Genomic DNA, 25,744 nt, shown 5'->3' on the forward strand with positions numbered 1-25,744 from the left:
CATGGGATGCTCTGCTCTGCATTTATGCCTAGAGGGTGAACACTACTAAAGTTTCTAACTCATTGTATGCTGTAACTCATTGTATACTGGTCGGCAATGCTTCGACTCAGCAGTAACCGCGTTTGTTTCCATTCTTTCAAATTTTTCGAAAAAAAAACCCGAAAAGAAACGTTTTTTGTTTCGAGCGATTCAAAATTTCCGGAAATTTTGCATCTCTAGCTCCGCCCGGCCACTGATCCCAAGGTTGCAGGGTTGATCGCAGCCGAAATACGCGGCCGGGACATGTCGTCTTTCGCAAGGGACGTGTGCCGTGTGCTGAGCCTTCGGCGCACGTTAACCTCATCTAGCCAAAATTAATCTGCAGACCTACCACTGTGGCGTCGCAGTGTGTCTCGCAATGTAAAGCCACGAAGTATAAAGATTATAGAGATGGGCCAACGGAGCCCGCGTATCCTATAGGCAGGAATTCGAGATTCGGGAATCCGAATCCCAGTGCCCAAAACAGCGAATCGAATCTTTCGAATCCACCAGCCACGTTTGTTAGTTTCTTTTTAAGATTGGCGCCTCCGGAGTCTGCCGAAAGCCCAATTGTACGGCGGGTCCCGGGGCGCGTAGCATGAAGCTCCGTCCGCACGCGCCGGAGGCTGTTCGGACTGAAAGGGCTCAGGGCAGGAACACTTACATTGCAAGTTCAAAAGAAACATAGTTTTTTCTTTCTTTCTTTTGATTGTTTCTTAGTTTTATGGAAACAAATCAGACTCGAGAGTTTATGTATTTCCTGTAGTCGAAGAACAGCGTGTTAAATAAATTACGTTATTAAACTATGTTTCCTCCTGAAAGCGAACTATTATTTTTGTTGTTTTTCATTAAACAAGGGTATCGAATTCCGCTTCCAAACACTTTTCAAAGAAGCGTTTTTTCCCTATGGTTTTGGACTTTTATTAATTTATTTATTTTTCAAGAAAGGATTCGAAAGATTCGAGATTCGTAAGATTCGCGGATTCCCAGAACCTTCTTGGATTCGGATGCGAAAAATTCTGGGGATTCGTTCCATCTGCACAATAAAGAATAATCTCACGCTCGGACTAACGCAGACAAGGAGGGTTACCTGTTGATATAAATCTTGAAAAGTAGAAGCCCGAGTGGTATGAGCCTTCTGCCTGATGAGACACAGCTAGAAACTGCGAGGTCCACGTGGATAGTACATATAAACAGTTTAACATTATGTTTACGGTATAAATATGATGGTGCCTTCGACGTTCAGCCGCAGTCAAAAACTTTCGAGAAGTCTAAGAAAAATGACGTCTCTCAAGTTTCTCAATGGTGATTATGGAGTTTGACATGAAAGCGAACGAACTAAATGAGTAGGAGTAGATATCCAGCGAAACGGCAAGGAAGTATGAAGAGAAATGCCTCAGGACGAGCCATCACCGATATTTCGAACTGTTCGAAATATCGGCGGCTCTCGTCCGAGGCACTTCCCTTTATATGAAGTAAAAGAGCAAGTTGCGTTTCGCATGAATTGTTGGACTGATAAATGGGATTGTATGGCTTTCTAAATATTTAACGCTGTTTGAATATGCATATGATGTATTTAAGAATCTTGGAAGGAACGCTCGTTAGTGAGATATAAGTCGATAATGGGTCGTTTTCAGTTTTTTTTTATTGCGTGTTAGCGCCGCGAAGCAACTGTGGCTATGAGCGGCGTGCAGATGTGGACAGACGGAGAGAGGACAGCAGGAAGAAGTGGGGGACAGGGGGATTAGTGTGCGCCCTGGGCCGACTTCAGGGGGAACTGTGCCGACATTTGTCTGGAAAGTCTTCGGAAAACCCAGGGAAAACCTCAGATAGCACAGCCGGCGGTAGGATTCGAACCCACCACCTCACAGTCTACAGCACGACCTCGTTTTCAGTTTACTGCCCCTTTTGGGTACAGGGAGGAATACCTGGAAACGCCTGTCAAATGACACGTGGCTTTGATTAAGATATTGAGTAAGCAGCGGGAGGCGTTCTTCGTATATTTCAATAACTAGGCTCTGATCCGAATTAGTATGGCATGTACGAACATATACATGGGTGTACTTTGTGGCGAATGCGATAGCAAAAGTATATACGGCTAATATTACGGAACATTTTTACGAGTCAAGCGCATGGGGCGAATCCAGGATTTTTCTGAAGGTGGAGGGTATATGATACTTGAGGCCAATTGAAACGCTGTGTGGCGGCTGATATTGAGTGGAGGTCAGGACATTCGGGTACCACCTTGATTCGCGCATGATCTCACGACATCGTCGTCGTCATAAGGTCCGAGGTGTGCCGCAGGTCAATGAGTTGCAAAAGTTTACTTGAAGTGGCACTTGAGCACCAGGATCCGCTTGCACGAAACCGATGGTTCGTTAGTGATTAGTGTGATTAGTGCACCCTGTGTGCATTGAGTGAGGAACTCATTGAGTATTTCCCTCAAACAATTTCGTGCAAGCGGGCACTGGTCGTTGCTTTTTGTGGCTGCTTTATGACCCTTCAAGTAATCCATACAAACGTCATGCTGAACCAGTAACAACCAGGAAGACATTTCGGTAGTGGTTACACTGGAACTTCAAATGGGAGAGGAGGACTTTACCATTGTTTCCCTCTCGTGCACTACCAAAGTTGCGATATCGGAGGGGGGAAGAGGTGAGTCAATCGGAAGCACCGCAGAGAGTCACCCGACAGCCCCTTAAGTCCACGAAATAATGCATGTTAACTAGTATGAAAAAAATGAAGAAATAGAAAGAGAGACGAAGAAGGAGAAACGAAAGAAGGAGGAAGAAATAAACGCAGAACAAAAAGGAGTTGCTTAGCTGCTGCACGGGCCACATCCCCCGCACGCCGTTGCGAATTTCTCATCGCATGCTCACATCCTGCACACACGGTCGTCCTAATTCTGGGCGTAAACCCGTAAGGTCTCGTATTCCCCTGATACTGCCTGGGACATTACTTAATTCTTTTTTTACGCATCATTTCCATTCTCTTGTCGCCACACTTAATTCTTTTGTAAACTGAACGATAGGAAGTTGTGAGACCTTGAGCAGGGGCTGGACTGGAAGGGGGCTTCACGTATGCGAGTGAGGAGGAAAGACCCGCCGGACGAGATCAGGGGTGCCAGACTTGGCTATAAACCGCCAAATTTGGCTACTTTTCGTTGCGTCTGGCGGGAAAATTTCAAGCTTGGCTATTTGGCTATTTTTTGGCTATTGCAATATTTTCCGGGCATAGTTTGCGGTTTTCTGTTTCCACAAAGCTGCTGTCTGCTGAAGGTCACATTCCGTAGCGAGATACAGAAAGAAAGGGTCCCGACGAAGTTATATGCAACCATGACGATTAAAGGTTGCAAAAGAAGGCCGTACCAGAAAGGCAGCGAACTCAAAAGACCAAATACACGTTGCGACCAGTGTACGGTGTGCGGGCGATCTCTTCTGAAGCCTGGAGCAGCCCCTCGCTCTTTCTGGAAGACGTCCGAGCGCAAAACACAAGAATAAAAAGCCTCTGAGAAAAATAAAAATAACCACGCGCGCGCGTGCATGGCTATACACGTGGTGCTGGCACTGCTCCAAGACTGAAGCGTGCGGACAGCTGCCCTCTTTTTTTCTTCGCACCCACGTTTCGGACACCGGCAAGTGACCAATTTGTAATGGCGAAGTGCGGAAAGTACCCACGGCGATACAGAAAGGAATGGGAGGAAGACGCAGATTTTAAAGGTAAATTAAACTGATACCATTCTGATATGCTAGAGTAGACCTGCATCCAATTTTGCCTTCGCTACACGGGCGTCCCTCTCGATATTCCTGCAGGGTGGCTTGCCGCCTCATCAACATCGAGCTCTGCTTTCTGCAAGGCATGCAGGACAGACCTGCGACCGCACCTACAAGATCTTAAGACACACAAGGACACGGCAAAGCACAAGAAAAATATGGCAACGCTGATGCCGGCAAAAAATGAGATGCGAATAGACGGGTTCGTTGAACATAAGTCTCGTCCCTGCAATAATGTTCGCGCAATCAAGATGATCGAGCTGCGGATCGCTGCGCATATTGCCGTGCACAGCACATTCAAGACGGCGGACCACATGACCCCAGTCATCAAGGACTGCTTCGCTGACTCAGCCCTGGCCACAAATATGTCCCTGTGCCGCACGAAGTGTGCCGCACTCATCACAAAAGTACTTGGACCCACTTTCAAGGAAGCCCTTCTTGCGGATATGACAGGGTCCAAGTACTCTCTAATCATTGACGAAAGTACAGACGTGTCATCGACCAAAGAACTTGCCGTCGTTTCACGTTACTTTTCTTATGGGCGTAGCAAATTCTGCACGTCTTTCCTCGGGCTCATTCCTGTTTATGACGCCTCTGCAACAGGAATATTTTCTAGTTTAAAGGCGTTCCTAGACTCGTGTAATATTTCCTTGGAAGACTGTGTTGGTGTTGGCACAGATGGTGCGAGCGTGATGTGCGGGCAAAATAACAGTGTATTCACGCATATGAAGGCGGAAAACGAGAACATGATACTAGTTAAGTGTGTGTGCCACTCATTACAGCTAGCATGCAGCGAAGCTGTTGCAGTGCTGCCATCACAACTAGACTTTCTCGTGAGGGAATCCTTCAATTGGTTCTCCCATTCCCCAAAGAGGCAGCAGACATACCATGCCATCTATGCTGCCATTAATGAAGGCTCCGCGCCGCACAAACTCATTGGCATGAGCGCGACACGATGGCTAAGTATAGCAGGAGCACTACGTACTATATTGACGCAATGGCTTGAGTTGAAGACATTCTTTAATGCTGCGAAGGCAGAGGAGAGGTGCTACACTGCAAGACTGCTGTCTGACATGTACAATGATGAGGTCAACCTCTTGTTCATTAAATTCGTCAGCCCCATCGTTGACGAATTCGAGAGGATAAACAAAGCTTTCGAAGCAGAAAACCCGGACCCTTGTCGACTGCACGAGGACCTACTGTTGTTCATCACGAGCCTCATGCGCCGGGTTGTCATGCCATCCTTTGCATCCCCTGGCAGCAACTGGGAGTCTCACATTCTACACGTTAGAGCGTGCGCTTTTGGAACGACATTCCGACAAGCACTTGAAACCGCGAACCTCGACGATGACGAAAGGACGCGTGTGATGGAGCGCTGCCGCCAGTTCTTGGTTGCAGCTATCAAAGCTGTGCTGAAACGTGTTCCATCAAACATTGACTTAATGGAGAACATGAAGCTTTTGCATTGCGATGCAATAGCAACAAGGAGATTTGGCGACATCTTCGAAGCTTTCAGGAAGTTTATTGCCCCGGGTGATGTATCTGTGATGGAGTCCGAATTTCTTCTGCTACAAGCAAACATCAACGAACTGCGACGGGGCTCAACGTGTGACTTTTGGATTAATGTGGCTTGCGCTACAAACAGTGCAGGAGAGAAGAAATTTCCAAGGCTCTCCCATCTTGCCTTAAGTCTCTTGACATTGCCTCTTTCAAACGCGTCAGTAGAAAGAGTTTTTAGCCAGGTTGCGCTTACTAAGACGGACATCAGAAACAGAATGTCTCACAATACACTAGAAAACACACTCCATGTGAAGTTTGCCTTACGAAAAGACGGGGGCTGCTGCAAAGACTTTGTTCCTTCTGACGAATTTCTGCGTAAGTTTACCAGCGAAATAATGTACGAGTGAACAATCTATTCCAGTTTCATATGCTTTTTCGGTGTATCCTTTTTGTTTTGCAAATAAATTGACCGTATGTTGTTTGGCTATTTTGGCTATATTCAGATTATCCCACTTGGCTATTTTTTGGCTATTTTCTGTCCTCACTTGGCGGGCTACGGCTTTGGCGTCTGGTAACCCTGGACGAGATTGCCAGCCAGACGTTTTGACGTTTTGCTCCTTTGTTGCGTGTTGCTACTCGGTAGTTTCGTGGAACCTTATGAGTCAGTTGCTGAAATGACATCGGTGTAGTGTCACTTTTCTTGCGGAAATTGAATATTTCACCCATCATTGTCTCTCCGGTCTTTGTCAGCGAGGCGAGTCGAGGTGAGGGCTTTTTTGGCGCTCTTCCGTAAGCATGTCGAACGGAACCGACGAAACTGCGTCGGTGTCTACGATGTTTGTGTGTACGAACGCGAGAAGAACATGTATGTAGATGTGGAACTGTTCTTATGGCTGGTTGGTTGGTTGTGAATGGTGCTTTGCAATTGACTAATTGCGGCGTTCCCATGAAACATGTATGTCGTACGTGGATTCATGTGCGGGGTGCCAAGGAAGTTGACAGGATGCCAGTGGCGCGTCACCGACCGCAATCTAGCCCAGTGATTTATCCATTTATCCAGACCCCACAATGTTTGGCGACACCCCATAACTTTTTCCCATGCACTGCGGCCCCTGCAGGGGTACCTTTGTGATTTCAGCCTCGGAATTAAACCCGTCGATAATGTATTAAGCTGTTACGACGTTAACTGTAATAATGACCATGCTGGCCGCCAAGCCTTCGATTATAGGCATATTTACTGCCATAGCCGCGTGCGATGCAAGAGAGTCTGTTGATGGCTGGGTCCCTTATTCTGTTGATTCCAGAGTTCCATTTTAGGTAGCGAAGAACACAATACATAGGTGTTCTTCTGTGCTATGTCAAACCAATCGTTTGCTTGAGTACGCTTTCACTGACTTCCTTGTTTGTTTTGGAGGAGTAGAAAGCGGGACAGGATAAGCGGCGAATAAAAGATGAATGTGTTTACAACCTTTTCCTGCAGGTGAACAAAAGTGCCATTCCGGTTCACGTCAGGAGTTTATAATCAGTTACATTCGGTGGTGCACAACATGTTCATAGGGCTGGGGGCACAAATCCTCGACTAAATCTCCATTATGGGTATCCCTATCTCTCCATTCTGCTGTTTGTTGCCAGCATTGCATATGGACTAAAAGCCACCAGGTTAACTGACTTTTCTTTAAGAGTTTCTCCTGAATGATTCCAACACGATAAAAAAAAAACACAGTGAGACAATACATCCTTCCTGCCGCACTGCACGTGATGTCTCCCTGACCAACAACCCACCTGCGAAAGCAAAATTCACATTTCCCTAAATGCCTTTTTATAAAAAATGTGTCCTGATAAAAAAAAAATGTATTAACCATTAAGATAGCACTGAGCAGACGTCCCACCACACAGTTCGAATAAATCTCACACGTCAGGGGGCTTAGTCTGTAATCAACACCAGATTATAAGGTTCAGAACTATTTCCAGGGAAAAACATACACCCTATTTTACCCAGAATCAGAAAAGCAATAAAAAAAAAAGACAAAGCAATCTTGTGTAGAGAGTATTTAGCCTTTACAGAATTTTTACAAAAAAAGCTATGAGAACAGCATAGATGTAGTTTTCACAGTTGCGTTCTTCGACCAGGCGGACACCCCCTCGAAGGAAGTGTGTAACTACAAGACGACCAATTACCTAAAATTAATTAATGACCTTTTTAATTGGGGGATTTCGGGCAGAGGCGAGATAGCAGATTGACAGACTGTCCTAGTCGCAAGCCGTTTCACATTTAACAAATCCTGAAACATGCACGTGCGTTAAAACATCCATCCCCGAATTTTGTTTGCAAATTAATCGCAACCGTGGTGACCAAGAACACAGGGAGTACAACGCTTATTTCACGTCAGAGGGCCACGTGGTTTGGAGCGATGGAGATGATTGGAGTAGGTGCCGCTCAGCTGACCAGATAAACAACTTTCCGGCCCAGATAAGCTTACGTCGGCGAGGGCGATGCACTCCCGAGGTGGCGCTTTTTTTGTTTTGGGTCATTTGCATACCAAAATTCAGCAATGAATATTTCATGGCAGCGCCTTTTTCTTGATTTAAAAAAAACATGGATTGGATTTCAGTGGGGATTATCTCTCGTTCTGTCATCTCGCTTTTGTCCGAAATTCCCTAAATAGAGAGTTAATGAATTTCAGGTAATTAGTAGTCTCGTATTTGCATACTCTCTTCCAGAGGATGCCCACGTGGCTGTAGAACTCAACTGCAAAAACGACATCTATGCTGCTCTCGTAGCCTCTTTATAAAAATTCTGTAAAGACTTTAAAAAAAAAAGCACCCTGTATAGCTGCCAAGTTCTGAAGAAGAAAAAAAAGGACAACACATGCACCTACACACAATAGACCTCTACCTGTTTGTAAACAAATGACGTCATAATGTTCGACAGTGCCACGAGTTTGGTAGAATTGAACTAATTGAACTACGTTCAATGCTAGTGGCGAACAAGGTCACGCCCCGAAAGCCATGGTCTCGAGGGGATTACGATGGTCTTTGAAAAGGATGTGACCTTCGGTCCTACTTTTCTTTCAATAGGAGGCAGCGAACAATTGCCCATTCGTGGAACCCAGCTCTCCCCTTCCGATCTGTTTTGGTTTTGGTGTGTCTACCAACGTCATGATGACGTTTCTCGGGTAGAGGTTTATATACTATGGTCAAACATGTGTGCGCGACAACCTGACAGTCTGTTGTGCAGCACATGTAATGTTTAAAACAAAACTTCAGTGCTTGGGTGAGATGGCCCAGTCTTGTAAAAAAAAAAGCCAAATTTTCAGCAGTGCTCATGCATGCATTGTACTGGTCAGTCAGGCTGTACAGCTTGCGAAGCACGTCTGAAACATGCCTAGTCTACGTGTCCATACAGTTCATGTTACAGAATGATCTAGTTCACCACTGGTATATACGTAATAATACTCTAAGGAACACCCAGGTATTTCAGACAAGTTTATCACAAGCTGCATGTGTCACTTCCTCTCTCTCTGAGTAACAACAATCTGACACTAATTTCACGTATTCGTGCCTCACGCTCTCATGTCTAACAAGCTCGTGTCTCTCTATCCTTTCTCCTTCTCTCTCTTTCCTCCAGCATTATTTCGTTGTGACCTAACCTAAGGCCATGGTGACCTTCAGCTGCCATGTCGAACCTTACCGCCGCCCATGACCTCGTGACACCCGAAACGGAAGGAGAGCACAATGCGACACTCCTCTCTACAGCCTTTCCAAAGCCGGCATTCAACGCTGCACGAAACAACGACGCACCCGAGGCCACCAGCTCGTTCGGCGAAGCAGGGCCGGGCCTCGTCTTATTTCTCGGAGCACTCGCAGTCATCTCCGTCGGTGTAGTTGCCTTACTCTGTGGCTCAGTCTGCATAACTGCGTCCAAGAGGGCCAAAAGACGGGCGCACTTTCGAAACAAAATTCGCAGCCAGTGCCCCCCATGCCCAGAGTGCGGTGCACTGTGCAAGGAACCGCCGGGAGTGTTTCACATTGCAATGTGCGACGTTCACGGCCCGATTCCAACGACAGTCAGAACACGGAGTCAGACAAACCTGGCATTTGTGAAGGATGGCGTGGCGGATGGAGCGAGGGGGTCATCTCAGGAAGGCAGCAGGTTGCTGTCGTTGAGGGGCGTGAGCGAGGAGGAATCGCGAGGCAAAGACGAAGCCGTGGTACAAGTGGCAAAGCCAGTGTACTTCCAGACGCCGACTATCTTGTTGAACAGCGATACGAACGGTACAGGACACAAGATTGTGCACGGTGAATGACAGGTATGGCTGTGATTCAGAGTGGTGCACAACCGAAGCAGACGACGGCAACGTCCCTCAAAGTTCCCATGCTGCTTGGCGATGCGTGCATCCCTTTAAATTCGTCTATTCTGCTTCTTGACACAACACAACGGCAAACCCTGTTCCGTGAATTTTGCGAAGCAGGTATAACTTCACTGATATACGCTACTTTTTATTCTACCAGTACATTTTTTATCCTTTTCAGTGTTCTTGAATGTAACATTTAGAGGTGCATGAACTTTTTGCTACCCAGCATTCCAGGTTGTTCATCTTGTCACCAGAGAGCAGAAAAATTTGTACTCCTAAAAAAAAAGTTGGGAAGTTACTCCTGGAAATAGCTCGATTCTGAGAAATTTCGAGTTCTCGGCGGGTGGCCGTTCGATTGCCTTCCGCAAGCGGTCTGATGTCACTTGCATCCTTACCTCGTTCCGAGCCAGTCTGCCAACAGGGAAGATCACCCGCGTCTGATGTCACGTGTCTAGCCTCTATGTCGCGCTGGCATGGTTGCAGCAATCGCTTTTCTTGTCGTGGTTCTTCGCCAATATCTCCATTATTCTAACCAGTGTTTGGTTCATACTTTCGCATGGTGAACCTAGCGCCTAGGAACGTATTAGAGACGCTTGCTGAAGTTTTCAGGATCTCTTCGTGGTCCTTCTAAAGGGATAATAATAATAAGAAGAGGAGTTTATTTTTGTCAGGCACCCACAAACAACCTGAAGGTCTAGGAAATGGTGCACCAAACAAAGTTTCGTTTAATTAGGAGTATTCCAGAAATATTTCAGCAGGGATAAAAGCCACAAATTCTCGTGGAACAGTGTCTATAACGCAACTTGCATTCTGCTGTACACGGTGCAGTTTAAGAGTTTTGCCAAACGCCTTCTTTTTTCTCTGTTCAGGTTGAGAGACAGCCATGATCTTTGGCATCCTCCTTGGCATTGTCCTGTTTGTGGTGATCAGCGTGGCCCTCCTCGCCTTCTACGTGGCCTTCAAGCGCTACTGCTCGGACAGCAAGACCTCATACGGTGTCGTGAACCACGACAGCAAGGTGAAGCACGGCCGACTCTACCCGGCGCTCTATAAGGACTCGGACGAGGACGCCGGCGGTTCCGGTTCTACGGCGCCGTGCATCGACGAAGTCGACCTCCCGCAGGACAGACCAAAGGTGGGGGAACACGACGAAGGTCTCGGCCACGATAAGCACGAGGAGCACAAGGATGACCTCAACTGTACCCTGGTCGAGTGCGAGAAAGAGCCAGACTACGTTGTGCCGTCATCGCTGGCTAAGCCGTACGTGAGAGATGGAGGTGAACACGTGCCCCCGGCTAATTCGAGTGCCTGGAATCATGTGCAGCCAGGAAGCTCCAGGGAAGGAACCAGCCATTACAATGAAGGGTTCCACAGTGGTGTGGGTCCTCACAATGGCTACACTGATGACATTCACCCTGTAGATGATGGTGAAGTGTGAGCTGGTTGGTGTTTTTAGGGTGACATTTGGGTTGGGGCGGCACATGCATATGTTTGTCTGTTTATTCATGCCCATTTTAAAAGTTTCCTGCGAGGTATTCACGTATTGCGGCTGTCACTGTGCACATGCTACACCACTTTGTAACTGAGGCAGGTACTTATGGACGGTGCGAGGTATGGTAGGCGTATGGTAGGGCACACAGATGGTAGATGGACATATTCTTGTCACACAACACTTCCATGGGACCACTGATAATTTATACATTGGATGAAAACGTATGCCAAGGGACATCTTGTCCCTCCCACATCTCCCATTCTCCATGGCCTCGCTGGCTGGGCTCGAATAAGGGTTAAAACTGAGAAGCCTTCCAAATGCCTTCCAAAATGGCAGGTGGGATGAAGGAGGGGAACACACTTAACGTATGCTAGGGTGTCTTCTGCCACATACACACACGACTAAGCTCTCCAAGACTTGAATTCCATGTCGCCAAAAGCAAACATCTGCAACAGTTCTCGGTAAGTGACGTATCACGGAGAATGTTAGTACGCTGGCCAAATACTGTTTACTGCAGAGTTGTTCACTGTCTACTGAATTTCAAGAGGGTACAGTTCACAGGGTATGCACAAGCATGTCAGTGGTGCAAGTTTCTTTATGCTGTCTAAAAACGTGGAATAAGGAATGTTTTTTTGAGGTTCTCATTACCCCTGGTTTACGGAGGCCAAAAAATGTTCCATTCTATGCTATGCTATGGTGTTCTAGCAAGTTCCTGCATAAAACTCGACTAGAGTGTGCTTTGGTGATACTGTGTTACATACTGCTATTGTAGTTTATTCGCCTCTTACAGGAGCGTGAAAGGCACATTGAACATATATTTTTTTACTGCCTGATATGAACGCATTACCTTCAGGAACTGTCACGCAAGCTATTTCTCTTGTGAAGCAAGCATTTCCTGAGGAAATTAGTTTAGAAGCGTGCGCGCAGCAGCAGCAATTCCTCCCAGTACCACGTGGAGCGTTGTGATGCCAGATCAGTCGAGCACTTTATTGGCTCGTGAGAATCATCTGCTACAGCACGAGAACAAGGCGATTGGTCAGCATCAAATACTACTGGAAAAAAGAAAGAAAAAAAAGAAGGTGCATGCCTCACTTTTGGGCAACCGAAATGACGTCCCAGACTGGCAACAGAGGGCAGCAGAGGCTTTTCTGACCTGCGAGATTGAAAGCACTCTTGAGCACCAGGGTTGTGTGTTGCGCTCGTCCTTTTTGTCTGAATAGGTGCCCAGGGTTTGTAATACTAATTTTGACTCGTGAAATTAAAAAAAAAATGTTTACTTCTTGAACCCTGCCACGTTCTGTTGTGTGGCAGTACGGTTGCCCACACGGCCAGAAACAGAACGGAAGTATGTGATAAATTTTACGTGATTTAATGTCATACATTGGTCATTCTTGTAGCATATACGAAGACCATGTGCATTCATGCCTTGGCAGTTCCTTTACAGAAATCCTTCTTCTTTTTCTTTCTGGAAGAAATGGAGTGGCACCTTAGGCAATGAGACAGAGAAGGACCAACGATACTTCTATTCTTCCATACTTCTTCCATTCTGCTACCTCATGCAGGAAATTGGCTAAATGAAAATAAGTGATACGATACGAGAATTATGTGGCACGTCATCTTTTTTTTGCAGAATTGTTGGAGTATAGAGACCTTTCTGGACGTGTCGATTGGGATTGGTAGGCTAAAAAGCTCTAGCAACACACTCAACTGCTATGCAGTTTTAACACATTTTGCATTACGAATTGGTTAACAAAAGTTTGTAAATTGTCATCTAGAAAATATTTAAAAACAGCCTATCCATGATTAACAAAAAGGTCCAGGAGACCACTGCTGCCGATGTTAATATTTCAGTTGAAATTCGTTAAAATGGTTCTGCTTTGCAACTAACTTTGTTGTACTTCATCAGTATTTAACTTGACAGTGTTGCTAACAGGCCCCCTTGTGAGACAGGTCCATGCACCATCATTTTGTGATGGACATGTTTTTCTACGCGATTTATGCGTGTACTTTCAGACACACCGTTGCCTTCTCATTGTAGTGCTTTCTCTGAGCTTGTGTCATTGACTGCATTATTAGCCTGTAAATCGCATATTTCCCAGATGCTTTTCGGTTGTGTGCCATATACATACCTCCTGTCATGCTAAACAGTATTAAGCCATTAAAACATTGAGGTGGAAGACATTCATAAATAAACCTGTTTTGCTGTTGATGACCGATTTAGCGAAGTTTTTGTTCTTAATCCTATTGTGGTTACTGCTACAGCAACATCCCATTTTGGAAGGTTCTACTTGTGAGAATTTCTCCTCCAAGTAGCTCTTCCTTCGGTTTTAGGCTTTAATAGTCATGTTTGTCCCCCACTGCAAACAAAGAATGAGTCTGAGACATTGAATAGACTAACTGCAACACTTAATTTGAACAATGATGAGTATGGTGGTCTTATCATGATAGGCAATACTGTGAAATAGGATAGCTTGCATTGGGTGTTTCACCTTTTCATTCACTGTCTCTACTGGCCTCCCTACCTCACTTCCCAATGACCTTGATAGCTGGAACGCCAGGACGACTACCTTGTAGTGATGCAAAAATATTGAAACTTTCGATATCAATATATATATCAACATAATGGAAAAATAATCGATTAAAATATTGATATTTATAATGGTAAACTATCAATATTTTGTCGATATATCAGTATTTTAAAAAGAAATATCGATATATCTATTCTTGAAACACTGTCACACCTTCACTTGAACAATTGAAAAAAGTTGCCATTTTTTTATTATCCTTCATGTGTATTACCGCTGAGGCACGTGATAAAGGTGCCAATGAACAACATGCATTACGATGACTACTGAGGGTACGTCCTCAATTATTGCCACCTTTGCAATGAAGAGCAGAAGTCGCTGAATTACCGATACTTCTATCAGCATGCGTATAGATATCTATATCAATGTAGTATCGATATTTCTATCGATGTGAATATAGATATTTTTATTGATGAATATTGATATTTTAAATGTATCGATAACATCACATGCATAAAATATTGATAAAAATATCGATATCATTCATCCCTACTACCTTGGCTTGTGGGCAAATCCTCTTGCAGCGAGAGCGTTTTGTGGGACAACGGATACTGTGCCCTGATGCATATGGCTCAACAGCAACAGATTTTACATTAGTTCAGTTTGCTCCATTTTAACTGACAACAAAATGAACTACTTGCTGTGTTTTAAAGCAGTAAAATTATAAAATTTAACATCCTACATGTAATGAGAACGATAAGTCAGCTATGATTATGAAGGTCCATTATTATGGTCCATTAGGTTGGGGCTATTTTGCTGTCCATTGGACTGATCTTATAAACCAGAGTGTTCTTTGCCATATGCTCAGCAGTGCTCATCGGAGCAGTGAAAGATCACTCAACAATGTCGTGCTCAATGAGATTGTTCTAGCAACTCCAAATAGGATCAGAAGCAGATGCACCTTGAGGTTCTATATTACTTGCCAAAAAACCCTTGCTGGAAGGCCTTTCGTTTGTTATGAATCAGTGTATCGCATTTATGAGTCATGTCATGTTCAGGGAATGTGCATTACGTGGTGCGTTCAACAGTCATGTATAAAGTATATAGCAAAGATGTAAGCTCTATGCTTCAGGAGGCTGCACGCTGTACAGTCAGTCACAGACTACTGAGCAGGACAGGTGGTGAAACAGTGTGGAATGCAAAATGCTGTGTTGGAACTTGGCTTCCAACACAAGCTGGAATGCTCCGGGCTCTCACCTAAAAGACTGCAATTTGGCTAAAAGAGGTCACACAAGCTCCTCAAACGCTGCTGCAGTGTAGCCAAAGGACAAGGGCTATCTACTATATATGGGGTGCAGGGAATATGTGCTCTGCATACCAGTAAGCAAGAACTGGCAAGCCAAAATAAAGTTCTTGGGTACATTGGTAGGTCATACTAAAATCAGTTAAAATATCAGTGCAGCGGTTGATAGTGAAGACAAGGTTGCTGTTCACAAAGTGTTTGCTAGTACAGTGCATTGTCCTAGTCTTCTTGTACCATCCCTTTTCTTCATCACCCGCTGCACTGAGGTTTTAACTGATTTTAGTATGGAAAGGCAAGCGGCCTTAATTTTTACTGTAGACACATGTAGTACTAACTGCTTTTTATTATTATATATATACCACATATTCTTGGATTGCAAAGCAAGATTTCTACTTAAAAAATTGTTTACAAAAATAAATACAATGTTATGAAGTAAAATAGCACATATTGCTCCGATATAAATATATGTTATTGTCGTATGCTTAGCATACGTAAGCGACAGCTATCTTGGATGCTACATAGCCTCCACGCTGGGATTGATTGATACAAAAAATGTTACGTATCTTAGCAAAAACTGATGGACGGAAAGCAGTTTGGGTGTTGAGTTGACCACCTGTGTGATTGTTATCGTACTTCCTCTTGGGCAAAGCAACAGTGTTGTAGGATTGCCTCTGTCCCAGGAAGTTCATCACAGTACGTTCCCACTGGGTGGAAATTCATGTAGAGCCGAACTCTGCCATCCACTTCTCATATTTCTCCAGGTCTTCTTTGCTCACAGACTTGTTAATTTTTCGCACGGCTTCTGCAAAGTCATCGACACTAACGGGAAGCTCCAGTTCTTCCTTGGAGAGGTTGCGTATCTCTTCTGGAGTGAGGCCGCTGATTCTCCTCCTCATGGCCATCATAGAGGCATCCCTGCAAAGCAATACCAGGGCTCAGTATATTTGGCGTGTGTAACATTAGAACCGTCTTATTTTGCGCCCCCTTAATTTTTGAGAGATTCCCGAATTGACATCTTCGCGAAATTTAAGGGGCGCACAAAACTTTTGGCAAGAAATAGACACAGCACCGTGCGTTCAGACGATGGATTGCTAACGCGACGGACGACACTGTCACTCAAACTACAAGACAAGTGCAGTAAGAAATGCAGGTGTGGTAGACAGCACTGCTTTCGCGCTTACATTTTGCAGTGGTGAAAACGGCAGTTCCAGCTGTACCGGGAGCCCACACGAAGTGTATAAAATTTACCATAATTTTGGGAGAATAGCAGTTTGAATATCGTTACATATGCTTCCGCGCAACTTGCACACCCCCAACTTTTTAGACTTTTCAGGAGAGAATAAAGTGCGGAGATTATGTGTGTAGATACGGTACATGTGGGGGATTTGTGGGATAAGAACGGGGCATACCTGCAGACATTTGTTATGTCAGCTCCAGAGTAGCCATCCAGTTGGGCAGCAATGGTATTGACGTCCAAGTCTGGGGATACGTCTACGTCTCGTAGGTTGATCTTCAACAACGCTTCACGTCCAGAACCTGCGTACCCACATTTCATCAGAGTAAGCGGCATTGGTCATTCTCATTCATTGCTGTAACCAGACTGCAAAGGAATCTACAATAAAAATGGTTGACACGTTTTATTACTTCCAATAATGGACAAAATATGTCACATATACATAATGGGGTTTGACTGTAATGCAGACAGTATGGAGCAGAAGCTTTGTACTTGCACAAGTTAGGAAAGTGTTTTCAAGTGTTCGCCACTGGCGAACTATCACACCTTGTCCCTTTCTAAAACACATATTCCTAGTGGCCACCATTAAAAACTTCTTTGTTGAGGTTTTCAGTGAAATTCTAGATCTGTATAGAAAGCACTTCATCAGTTATAGTATACAAGCATTTCTGTTATATCACATTCCTTATCCCCTGTCACCAGGCAAATGCAATTCATTTGTGCTGCTTCTAGCTACACGAAGAAAAATAATGTCATTCGCAAATTATTTCACTGTCGATGATTAAAAAACCAGAGCAGAGCATATGAAGCTACGTATATGAGTACATTACTTATATTTTTATTTCTTTTTGTTGAAACTAGCAAAATGTTACATAATTTCACAAAATCATTGTGCTTTGGACGCTGCCAGTTGGCTAAGTGTCAAGAAGACTAATAAGAAGCCTATCTGGATTCTGGATGTTTGGCAACATGGCGACTGGAAACGAGGGTAGTTCTCTAAAAACAGTGTTAGGCCTTCCTTCATTCATGTCAAAAGTTATTAACTTTGCGATAAAATATTGGAGTACAACTTTTCATTCGTGTTTAATTTCGCCAAACGGCTTATCGTCGTTTTTTACCTCTCTACTGACGAGGGTACGCAGTCGGTGTGAGAGGCCATTCCAGAGGCCAGAGAATGCCATTCGCACGTATTGCCATTTCATTTCACCGTGTGACACGGAACGAACGCCATTCAGTGTGAATGTTCGTTCACTGAGAATAACATTCAAGTAATTTGCCCTGTGACAGGGGTATTAGTCTTACCCTACGTCACGGAGTTCTGACATTAAAATCTCTCCCCACATAACCCCAGTGCCTTGAGTCCCCAGCTGGTAGCTCAGTGCTATTATTAAACTAGCGTACGTAGTCATACTCTGCGTGTGTTTAATTGGAAAACATTTATTGCATGAGCGCAACTCTTTCAAACCAAATCAAAGCACCACTATAATGGCTAAACACCAGGAAATCTTTCCAACGATTATGAAAAATTGTCTTGAACTCAGTCAAATAAAAAGTAGAACTCAGTAACAACAAACTACAATCGTTATAGCAGTGGTGCGTTACATCATTGCACAATGCATCAGGGTATAACAGTAACAGCTCACGGAGTGCATCTAAATTGTTTAGTCCCTAAGCCACCACCATTGCCTCTTTCACAACACTAGTAAAGAGTATAGTCCTCCTGCACCTCACCAGTCACAAACACACCTCTGAATGTTGAACCTCCTTGAAAGGTATTAAAAAGGTTGCATAAAAGAAAAACAGTCAATAAGAAATGTGTACAACCAATTATCATTCATGATTGGCTGCTGTGCTGCATCTGTTTGACCAAATCCTTTAGGATTTCCTTTCCGCCTTTAGAACTTTGCAGAGTAACGCAAAGCATACTCACTATTTGGAAGTGGTATGTAGATACGCTTCTCCAGACGCCTCCTGAGAGCTTCGTCAATGTCCCAAGGGAAGTTAGTTGCAGCCAGGACCATTACCACTTTGCTCGGCTCATCATTATTTGTAATACCTGAGTGCAGGCAGTAGTCGGTAAGAAAAAACGTGCGGGCACCATAAAACAACATAATTGTTTAGAGGGGCTATCGCGAAAGTCCCTTTAAGTATCATGGTTGTTATATACGAGCACAGAGACTGGCACCATCAGCGGTTCAGGTTGGTGCCGCAAATCAAATTAGCACACACCATTTAGCCCCTCGTGTTTTGATGGTATATGTTTTTTCATTCAAATTACGTTTTAATTCGGGGGCCACAAAATGGACTTTCCCTGGTATAACCTTAAGACACAAGGCTCCACTCACCATCCATCTGAATGAGTAGCTCAGACTTGACGCGACGGCTTGCTTCGTGCTCAGAGTCCGAGCCACGACGTGAACACAGAGAGTCAATTTCGTCTATGAAGATGGTTGCCGGGGCATAAAATCGAGCCTGCAGAGCGACGCGAAAAATGTTTGCGAAGCTCGAAAACGGGGCAATTATTAAGCGGGAGAGGGACCTACCATTTCAAAGAGGAGTCGAACAAGCTTCTCACTTTCTCCCCTGTACTTGGAAGTAAGCGTGGAGGACGACACGTTGAAGAAAGTCGTGCCACACTCGGTTGCTACCGCTTTGGCCAGCATGGTCTTGCCAGTCCCAGGTGGGCCAACCATAAGCACACCCTGCGCGTGAAAAGATAAGGTGAGAAGATAAGGTGACAAGATAAGGTGAGAAGATAAGATCTATTACCCTTACACATGGGCAGACTTCAATGGCCACTGAAAGCAACGGCCATTAAAAATATATGTAGCGCTACCATGCACGTAACGCGTCAACTTCTCAGAGGGCAGAGGATCCAATCCACCCTGACAAGTTGACACGTTACACGCTTGGTGGCGCTACACATATGTTCATAGCAGAACTGTTTATAGAGAGAGTTCGGCCATTGGGAGGAACCTAACTTGAAGCGCGTCATGTGACATCACAGCTGAATGACATCCCTCGCCGTCAGCCAGCTGCCACCGACATTTTGATGCGGAGCATCGTTTACCATGCATAGAGGGAAGACACATGCGTACTGCGCTTATTCAAAGTCCTTTGTCCTTGAACTCTGTCAGTTTGGCAACAAAGCCCCCCTTATCACTGGCAGCTGTGAGCCATAAGCTGGTTATTCCTGTAGATTACATTCAGCGCAACCACAAAGCTGTCGACCAGCTGGTGGACAGCATCGAAATGGTGCGCAGCACATGACTGATAAGCGGGTTCCGCATGGCAGGCTTTTTGGGCAGCACAATGACGACTGACGTCAAAACAGGCCCTACCCATTAGGTGGCAAAAGGTCAGAGAATGGCCAAACTCTCCCTATAAATGATTCTGGTTCAATGGCCATCGGTTGAAATTCCATGGCAACCGGGTCCTGCGGCTTATACGCATGAAATTATGGTATCTAGTGCCAGATCAATTTCAGAACCTAGAGACATCAGTAATTGAGGGAGGGGTCAGGACATTCAGACCCCACCTCTAAATCTGCCCCTGGACGAAATGGGACTGTTTTTGAAGTGCCAGAAAACCCAGAATTGTAATTTACTATATTGCCTGGGAAACAGACGTCCCTGTGTGGTGAAAATGAAGCAAACGTTATGAAGATGATCAAGCAATTACCTTCCATGGTCTTCGTATGCCTTTGAAGAAGTCTGGCATCCAGATAGGGAGCACGACTGCTTCTTCTAACAATTTCTTGGCTTCTTGTAAGTCGGCAATGTCATCCCAGCGCACTCCTGGATTCTTTTGTAGGATGTCCCGCTCGAGCATCTCCACCAGGTCGCTGTCGTAGCCCGATCCATCGAATCTTTTCTCCTCTGGTTCCTGTGAGGATGCCTTTTACTGTCAATCTTTACTTTATATAGCAACTAATGTTGTAGACAACTTCAGAGTCAATATTTCAAGAACACTAAATTTTAGAGCGATGCGAATAGCAAAATTTGAAATTACGAATAGTTCGCGAATAGTTCACTTTCACTGCGAATCGAATCCGAATAATTTTTGCAGATGGTGAATCGAACTCGAATAATCAGAAAAGGCCCAATTTGAATACCTTATGGTGAAATATCTTGTGGAGAAGGGTCCCTCTGTGTTGTGTATGGTAGACTGCATTAGTGGGACGAACTGCATTGAGAGTATGTCAACATTTCCCATGCAGCCTGCTTTGTGTGAATCTCCTCATTTTTATGTTTACAATGTGAATGTCCCGGACTTTTTTTTTTAGAAACTGCACATATTTCCATCTGTTACTGAATGTAACTCATGAAGGTGGGAGTATATTTACTGGAACCTGCGATGCCCATAGTACACTGTTGACTAGGAGCTCACAAAAATTTGTAGACTTTAGTAACAGAATATTGTACACCAAGCACACCAAAACATTTTGTGCAATATCGTTTCAAAACAAACCGCTTACAGTACTTGTTTTTCCCTAAAGCCACTGATGAATGGAATAAGCTGCACCAGAAGGCCATTGATTGAGACACCCTCCCTTCTTTTGTCACATGTATTACTGAGCTTTATCGTGACTCATGATAGCATTTCCTTTTTTTATATTTTGAGTACAGATTCATGTTTGTTGGCATAGTGTTTTCCCTTTTGTGTGTGTGTGTGTTGTTGTTGTACTCTGTTGTGTTTGTATTGGTGCTGAAATATGTGCACAGTTCTTATTCTTGAATTTGTATGTCGCTCCTTCCACGGCGAGTCAATCACCACAAGTATTACAAACAAATAATAAAATTGTAAATGTAAAGCGGGCTTCACCTAACGCTCCAGTGTCATGATGTCAAGCCGACCTGCAGGATGAAGCTGAACACGAAAAGAGCAATGGCGGTAACGTGAAGTGGGCTTCACCTATCCCTTTATTGTAATGAGGCGAAGCCGCATGACAACAGGACAGCGATACCTCGCTTCAGTACTATTAGAATAATATTCTAAAATTTTGAATACTGAAAATATGTTGCGAATAGCATCAGGTATTCTTTTCATATTCGAAATCTCGAACATTTGCACAGTTCTACCAAATATGTATACTATTTGATTAAGTACCTCATAGATGAAGGCTCATTTTCCTTCGTGGCAGCTCAAACAGTGGGGTCCATACACGGCTCTCTATATTAAAGGCACCACTCAATTTTGAGGTGATAACTGCATCACTTACTGTTTTCTCTTCCTTGGAGGAGTCTTCTCTTTTGGCATCCTTCTTGGCCTTTTCTTCCTTGCGAGTGGATGTTTTCGTCTCCGTGCTACGCTTTAGAGTGGCTCCACTCGACTTGCAGGCCACTGTCCCGCTGCTCCGGTTGCTAGACGCCCGTGATGTCTCAGCGCGCCTCCCCCGGCTTACTTGGCGCACAGAGGGGCCGGGCCTGTGAAGAAATTAAATTGCAAAGAATTTATACTCAGGTTCACTTCTACAGAACTCGGGCAATTTTGATAGTGATGTCAGGCTTGTACGTCTTTTATTACTCGGAGGAGGAAAAAATCGGGTTTTACGTCACAAGCTGTAAAACGAGGTAGAATTGTGCGATATCGTGTAAAAGAGTAGATTTTCGAAGAGAAAAGAAAGGTGGAAAGAACAACACATGAGGTGGCAGGTCGCAGCATTGAGGACAGCTGTGAGCTTCGGAGAGTTCAGTTCTCCTGAGTTTTCTGGGTTTTATCTAAAGCGACAAGGACTCAAATCGGGGGAATAAATGGGTATAACTGGGTTCAACGCTGTGGTTTGGACACAGATGAAAACCTGTACAGTTGCTGCAACGATGTGCCACAAATTATACCATGCATCTCCCCAATCAACCAATATGGAAGAATGGTACTCAACGATCAGTATAGCTTGGGAGGTAGCTCTGGGGTATGTCATGACCTAGGAGACAATGATCTAATCTATACGGTAAATTTAGTGATCCTTCTACATTGCAATCATGTATCAAAAGTGCAACATGGGCTGGATATCACTCATCAAAGTTTGCAGAGCGATAGGCACCTGCTGGACGTTTAATTTCATCTACTTTTGCAAACCATCCTGCAGAAACAAAGCAAAATCAAGCATCACTTTCATGATCACTTGGGCATGTCTATGTCTAACACATGTCACAGTGCAACCGTTTTGCAAATGGGAAAATACTGAAGGAGAACTCACTTGTGTTCCACTGGCGTAGGTGCTGGCCATACATCGGGGTCCCTGGGCGCCAACCAAGCTTCAGGGTCCAGAGCATCTGGGTCGTACCCGACAGGGTTTGTAGGAATGCGTTGGTCGATGTGGCCGTCCGAGCGGAAGCTGCTAAGCACAGCCTGGATGTCTTTGACATATTCATATTCCTGTGCTATCTGCTGTTGGATCTGCACGAAAAACGACACGTACATTGTGCAACGAAAAGACAGCTTAAAAAACAGAGAGGGAGAGAGAAACACAGACAGTCCATATTATCACAACTTCGAAAACCATAGCAGAGCTCGCGGAGTCACGCATCTCGTGCTTAGATACCGGACTAATATTTCATAGCGCAAAGCACCCACCTGCTGCCAGCGGTCCTTTCTAACGGGATCCGTATTGATTGTTTGCAGCAAGCGGTGGATTTGTTGAACGACACCCTGGTAGTAGACAATCGCAGATTCGTAGTTACCGAGCAGGGCACACTCCCGGCCCATCCGGGTGTTCTGGCAGATGTCAGTAATGCTGATATTCATCACTGCAAGTGAGCACGTAGCATGAGCACGTACCACGTTTACGCCAGCCCACTGGCGTAAACGCCTAAACGTGACAAGAGAATTTCTCAGCAAACTACTGCAAAAAATAGCCTGTGCCACGGTCTCTTGACAACCCAGCAGAGGCTAACAGCAAGTTTGAAAGCGTTTGCGAGGCAGGTACACGCCGGAACACTCTAGAATGTTCCTGATGTTTTACCTCAAATTGACAGACCAGCAAACGCAGACAGACGAGGGTGCCTCGTAGAAAACACCCAAATTTCTTCGAACTGCAACCGTTTACAACGAGGGGCGCAAAGTAAGTAAATCCATCCCACACAGACAGCCCACAACAAACGTTACGGCTATATTACGGCCCCACTTGGCTCGCCACTTGGCACTTGGCTTCCAACGGCACTACGGTGCAGGGTTGCCAACTTGCTGACGCGATATATAGCGATATAGCCATCTGGGCGCCAAAAAGTCAAAACGTTACCAACAGTACCCATCGAAACAGATCGTGCCACGAGCGTGTCCGGCGTGTCTGCGAGCATGGCTGACAGCCCGACCTCGGCTCATCTCACCACCTCACCTCATGACTCCCGAGGACAGATGACGGTGAGGACCCACCTCACGGACATTGAGGTGAGGTGAGATGGGGGAAATTCCCCAAAAAGAAGAGAGAAAGAGATTGAAGTGAAGACAGGAAATTATATTGAGCTGACCGAGGGAATTTTCTCGGAAAAAGGATTGAGGGGAAAGGAGTGAAATTTTCAGGAAGAAATGGCTTAGATGAGGAAATATTTCAGATAAAAGGTTGAAGTGATGCAAGAGCAATTTTTAGAAAAAGACAGAGGTGAGTAAATTTTCAAGAGAAATGATTGAAGTTAGGAGATATCTTTGGTGGCAAAAATAGATACGCATTGATAATAAAAACCATTAACTTTTGAATTAATACAAATAAGCTGAACCCATGAAAGAAATGGAAAAAGACGTACTAGCCATCGGGTATTTCGAACTACCGCCACAGGACATCAGGTGAAATGAATTTTTCTTGGGGGGTGGGGGGGGGAGAGGAGCTCACTGGGGAAGGATAAGAGGGAAGACTAACAGCTTCTTTCTTCTAATTATCAAAGGTAATTAAAATAGTTTTGTATATTATGATATAAACTGCCAGCTGCTCTCGTAACGTGTCCACGCAACAATCGCAACAATAATTACCGCAACAATCGCAACAGAACATTACCGCATGACGCACTCCTAGCTAACCGTGAATAACGTCGTTCTCTATCCTGTTTTGTTTTTCTTCTTTTTTTTTATTGATGATTTTTTTTATTTGAAAAAGATTGTGGTGAGGAAATTTTTAGGTAAAAAGATTGAGCTAAGGTGAGGTGAGGTGGGGGGGGGAGGAAGGCTTTCAGAAAAGGGACTGAGGTGAGGTGAGAAAAAGTTTCCGGAAAGGATTGAGGTGAAGTTAGGTGAGGAAAATATTCAGAAAAGGTAGTGAGGTGAGGTGCCTCTGCTGGCAAAAATTGAGGTGAGGATAAAGATCGTGAGGGCATTTGCCCGCCATTGCTGACATCTGTCTCCATCAACAAAGAAGAAGAAGAGCGCAATTGACTGGACTTGCAAAATTAAGCGGAAAGCATCAATTATGATGCCATTTCAATCAATCAATCAAGATCCCGTTTCTCGAGATCATTTTTGTGAGAACAAACCTATACCCCGGTTGTTTGAAAACTTGCCTGCGCATAGCAGGTAACTTTTAAAACAATTTGCTGTTGAGAAACAAGAAGTTTAGCACCAAAAGTTGCTTAATAGACACGCAAAAAATTTGGTAGCCATCTATCGTGAGCTAGCAGGAGCTGGTGAGCATTCCAGCTCACCGTCACTACGAGGACGAGAAATAACAATTTTTGCGAAAAGTAGCCAGTGTTGGCAACTCTGTTACAGTGACTACAGATGTCTACTGACCGCCCCAACTTTCCTTTACATTGCCTCGTGACGCTGCTGGAGCGATTCTCGTTGGAAACCATTCTGATGTTTAAAAAAGAAAAACGAAAAAAAAATATATAAATAAAAAACTGTAACAGTACGTAAGTTGAAATATACATCGCCGACCTTTGCTGTGTAAATGAGCCGAAACAGAGAGAACGCTGCAAGGACAGCTCTCATTCCACGTCAGAGGACCACGTTCCTCGGAGCAACCGCTCATCGGCTCAGATAAGCAGCCAACCGTCGACGAAGGTCAGGTACTCCTGAGAAGCGCGGTTTTGGTTTCGGCTCCATAGCAAAATTCGTCGACGAATATTTCAACGCACGTACTGCTCGAAGCAGAGTTAACTGCAACGCCGCTTCGACTGGCGGAGCTAGAGCACTAGGCGAAGAGGGAAGAGAGCCACTCTAGCGGCGCTTAGGAGAAACAAAGGGAAAGAGTGGTTCCGACTGCCCCACTTGTGCTGCAGGGGTGTTCGCCTCGCCGTGACCTGTTGACTCAGCATTACCCTCAACTGTGGTTATCATCGCGACGTTTGTTTGGATTTGCGCTGATTATACGAGGGGTGTTCAAGTCAAACCGGGACTTTCTGTCTCCTGAGTGTACAAATGGCTCGCGCTACTTTTTTTTTCGTCGTTTTCACACGAGACAGGCATCCGCGTTCACCATGTGGTGGTCCAAAGTTTGTGCAAAACAGAAGACACGTGCTGGACAAGATGGCCGACAACGAGGTGAGCGCGCATATCGAACAGCGAATTGTCATGAAGTTTCTCGTGAATGAAGACGTAAAGTTATCTGAAATTC

At 44.8% G+C, this 25,744-nt stretch overlaps 3 protein-coding genes across 5 annotated transcripts; 2 read left to right on the forward strand and 1 right to left on the reverse strand.

Annotated features, from left to right (window-relative positions):
* The first annotated feature begins 4,042 nt into the window (after positions 1-4,042).
* Positions 4,043-5,698, forward strand: LOC135400538 (uncharacterized). The gene has a single exon (XM_064632370.1). It carries the CDS (start codon positions 4,043-4,045, stop codon positions 5,696-5,698), a length of 1,656 nt encoding a protein of 551 aa, XP_064488440.1.
* A 178-nt stretch (positions 5,699-5,876) lies between these two features.
* On the forward strand, positions 5,877-13,347 carry LOC135400574 (uncharacterized). Of its 3 annotated transcripts, XM_064632408.1 has the most exons (3): positions 5,877-6,055; positions 8,920-9,763; positions 10,516-13,347. In XM_064632408.1, exon 3 carries the CDS (start codon positions 10,530-10,532, stop codon positions 11,082-11,084), a length of 555 nt encoding a protein of 184 aa, XP_064488478.1. In that variant the 5' UTR covers positions 5,877-6,055; positions 8,920-9,763; positions 10,516-10,529; the 3' UTR covers positions 11,085-13,347. The 3 variants fall into 3 exon arrangements, with proteins under 3 accessions (XP_064488478.1, XP_064488477.1, XP_064488480.1); XM_064632407.1 differs by lacking the exon at positions 8,920-9,763; XM_064632410.1 differs by lacking the exons at positions 5,877-6,055; positions 8,920-9,763 and adding an exon at positions 6,132-6,156.
* A 1,944-nt stretch (positions 13,348-15,291) lies between these two features.
* Positions 15,292-23,344, reverse strand: LOC135400573 (katanin p60 ATPase-containing subunit A-like 1). Its single transcript, XM_064632406.1, has 10 exons — positions 23,165-23,344; positions 22,777-22,949; positions 22,400-22,599; positions 21,422-21,626; positions 19,882-20,085; positions 18,744-18,902; positions 18,546-18,672; positions 18,131-18,256; positions 16,376-16,502; positions 15,292-15,881 (listed from the first exon to the last, which is right to left on the reverse strand). Exons 2-10 carry the CDS (start codon positions 22,945-22,947, stop codon positions 15,683-15,685), a joined length of 1,518 nt encoding a protein of 505 aa, XP_064488476.1. The 5' UTR covers positions 22,948-22,949; positions 23,165-23,344; the 3' UTR covers positions 15,292-15,682.
* Positions 23,345-25,744: the final 2,400 nt, after the last annotated feature.

The sequence above is a fragment of the Ornithodoros turicata genome, chromosome 7, assembly GCF_037126465.1.
Source record: "Ornithodoros turicata isolate Travis chromosome 7, ASM3712646v1, whole genome shotgun sequence".
NCBI lineage: Eukaryota > Metazoa > Arthropoda > Arachnida > Ixodida > Argasidae > Ornithodoros > Ornithodoros turicata.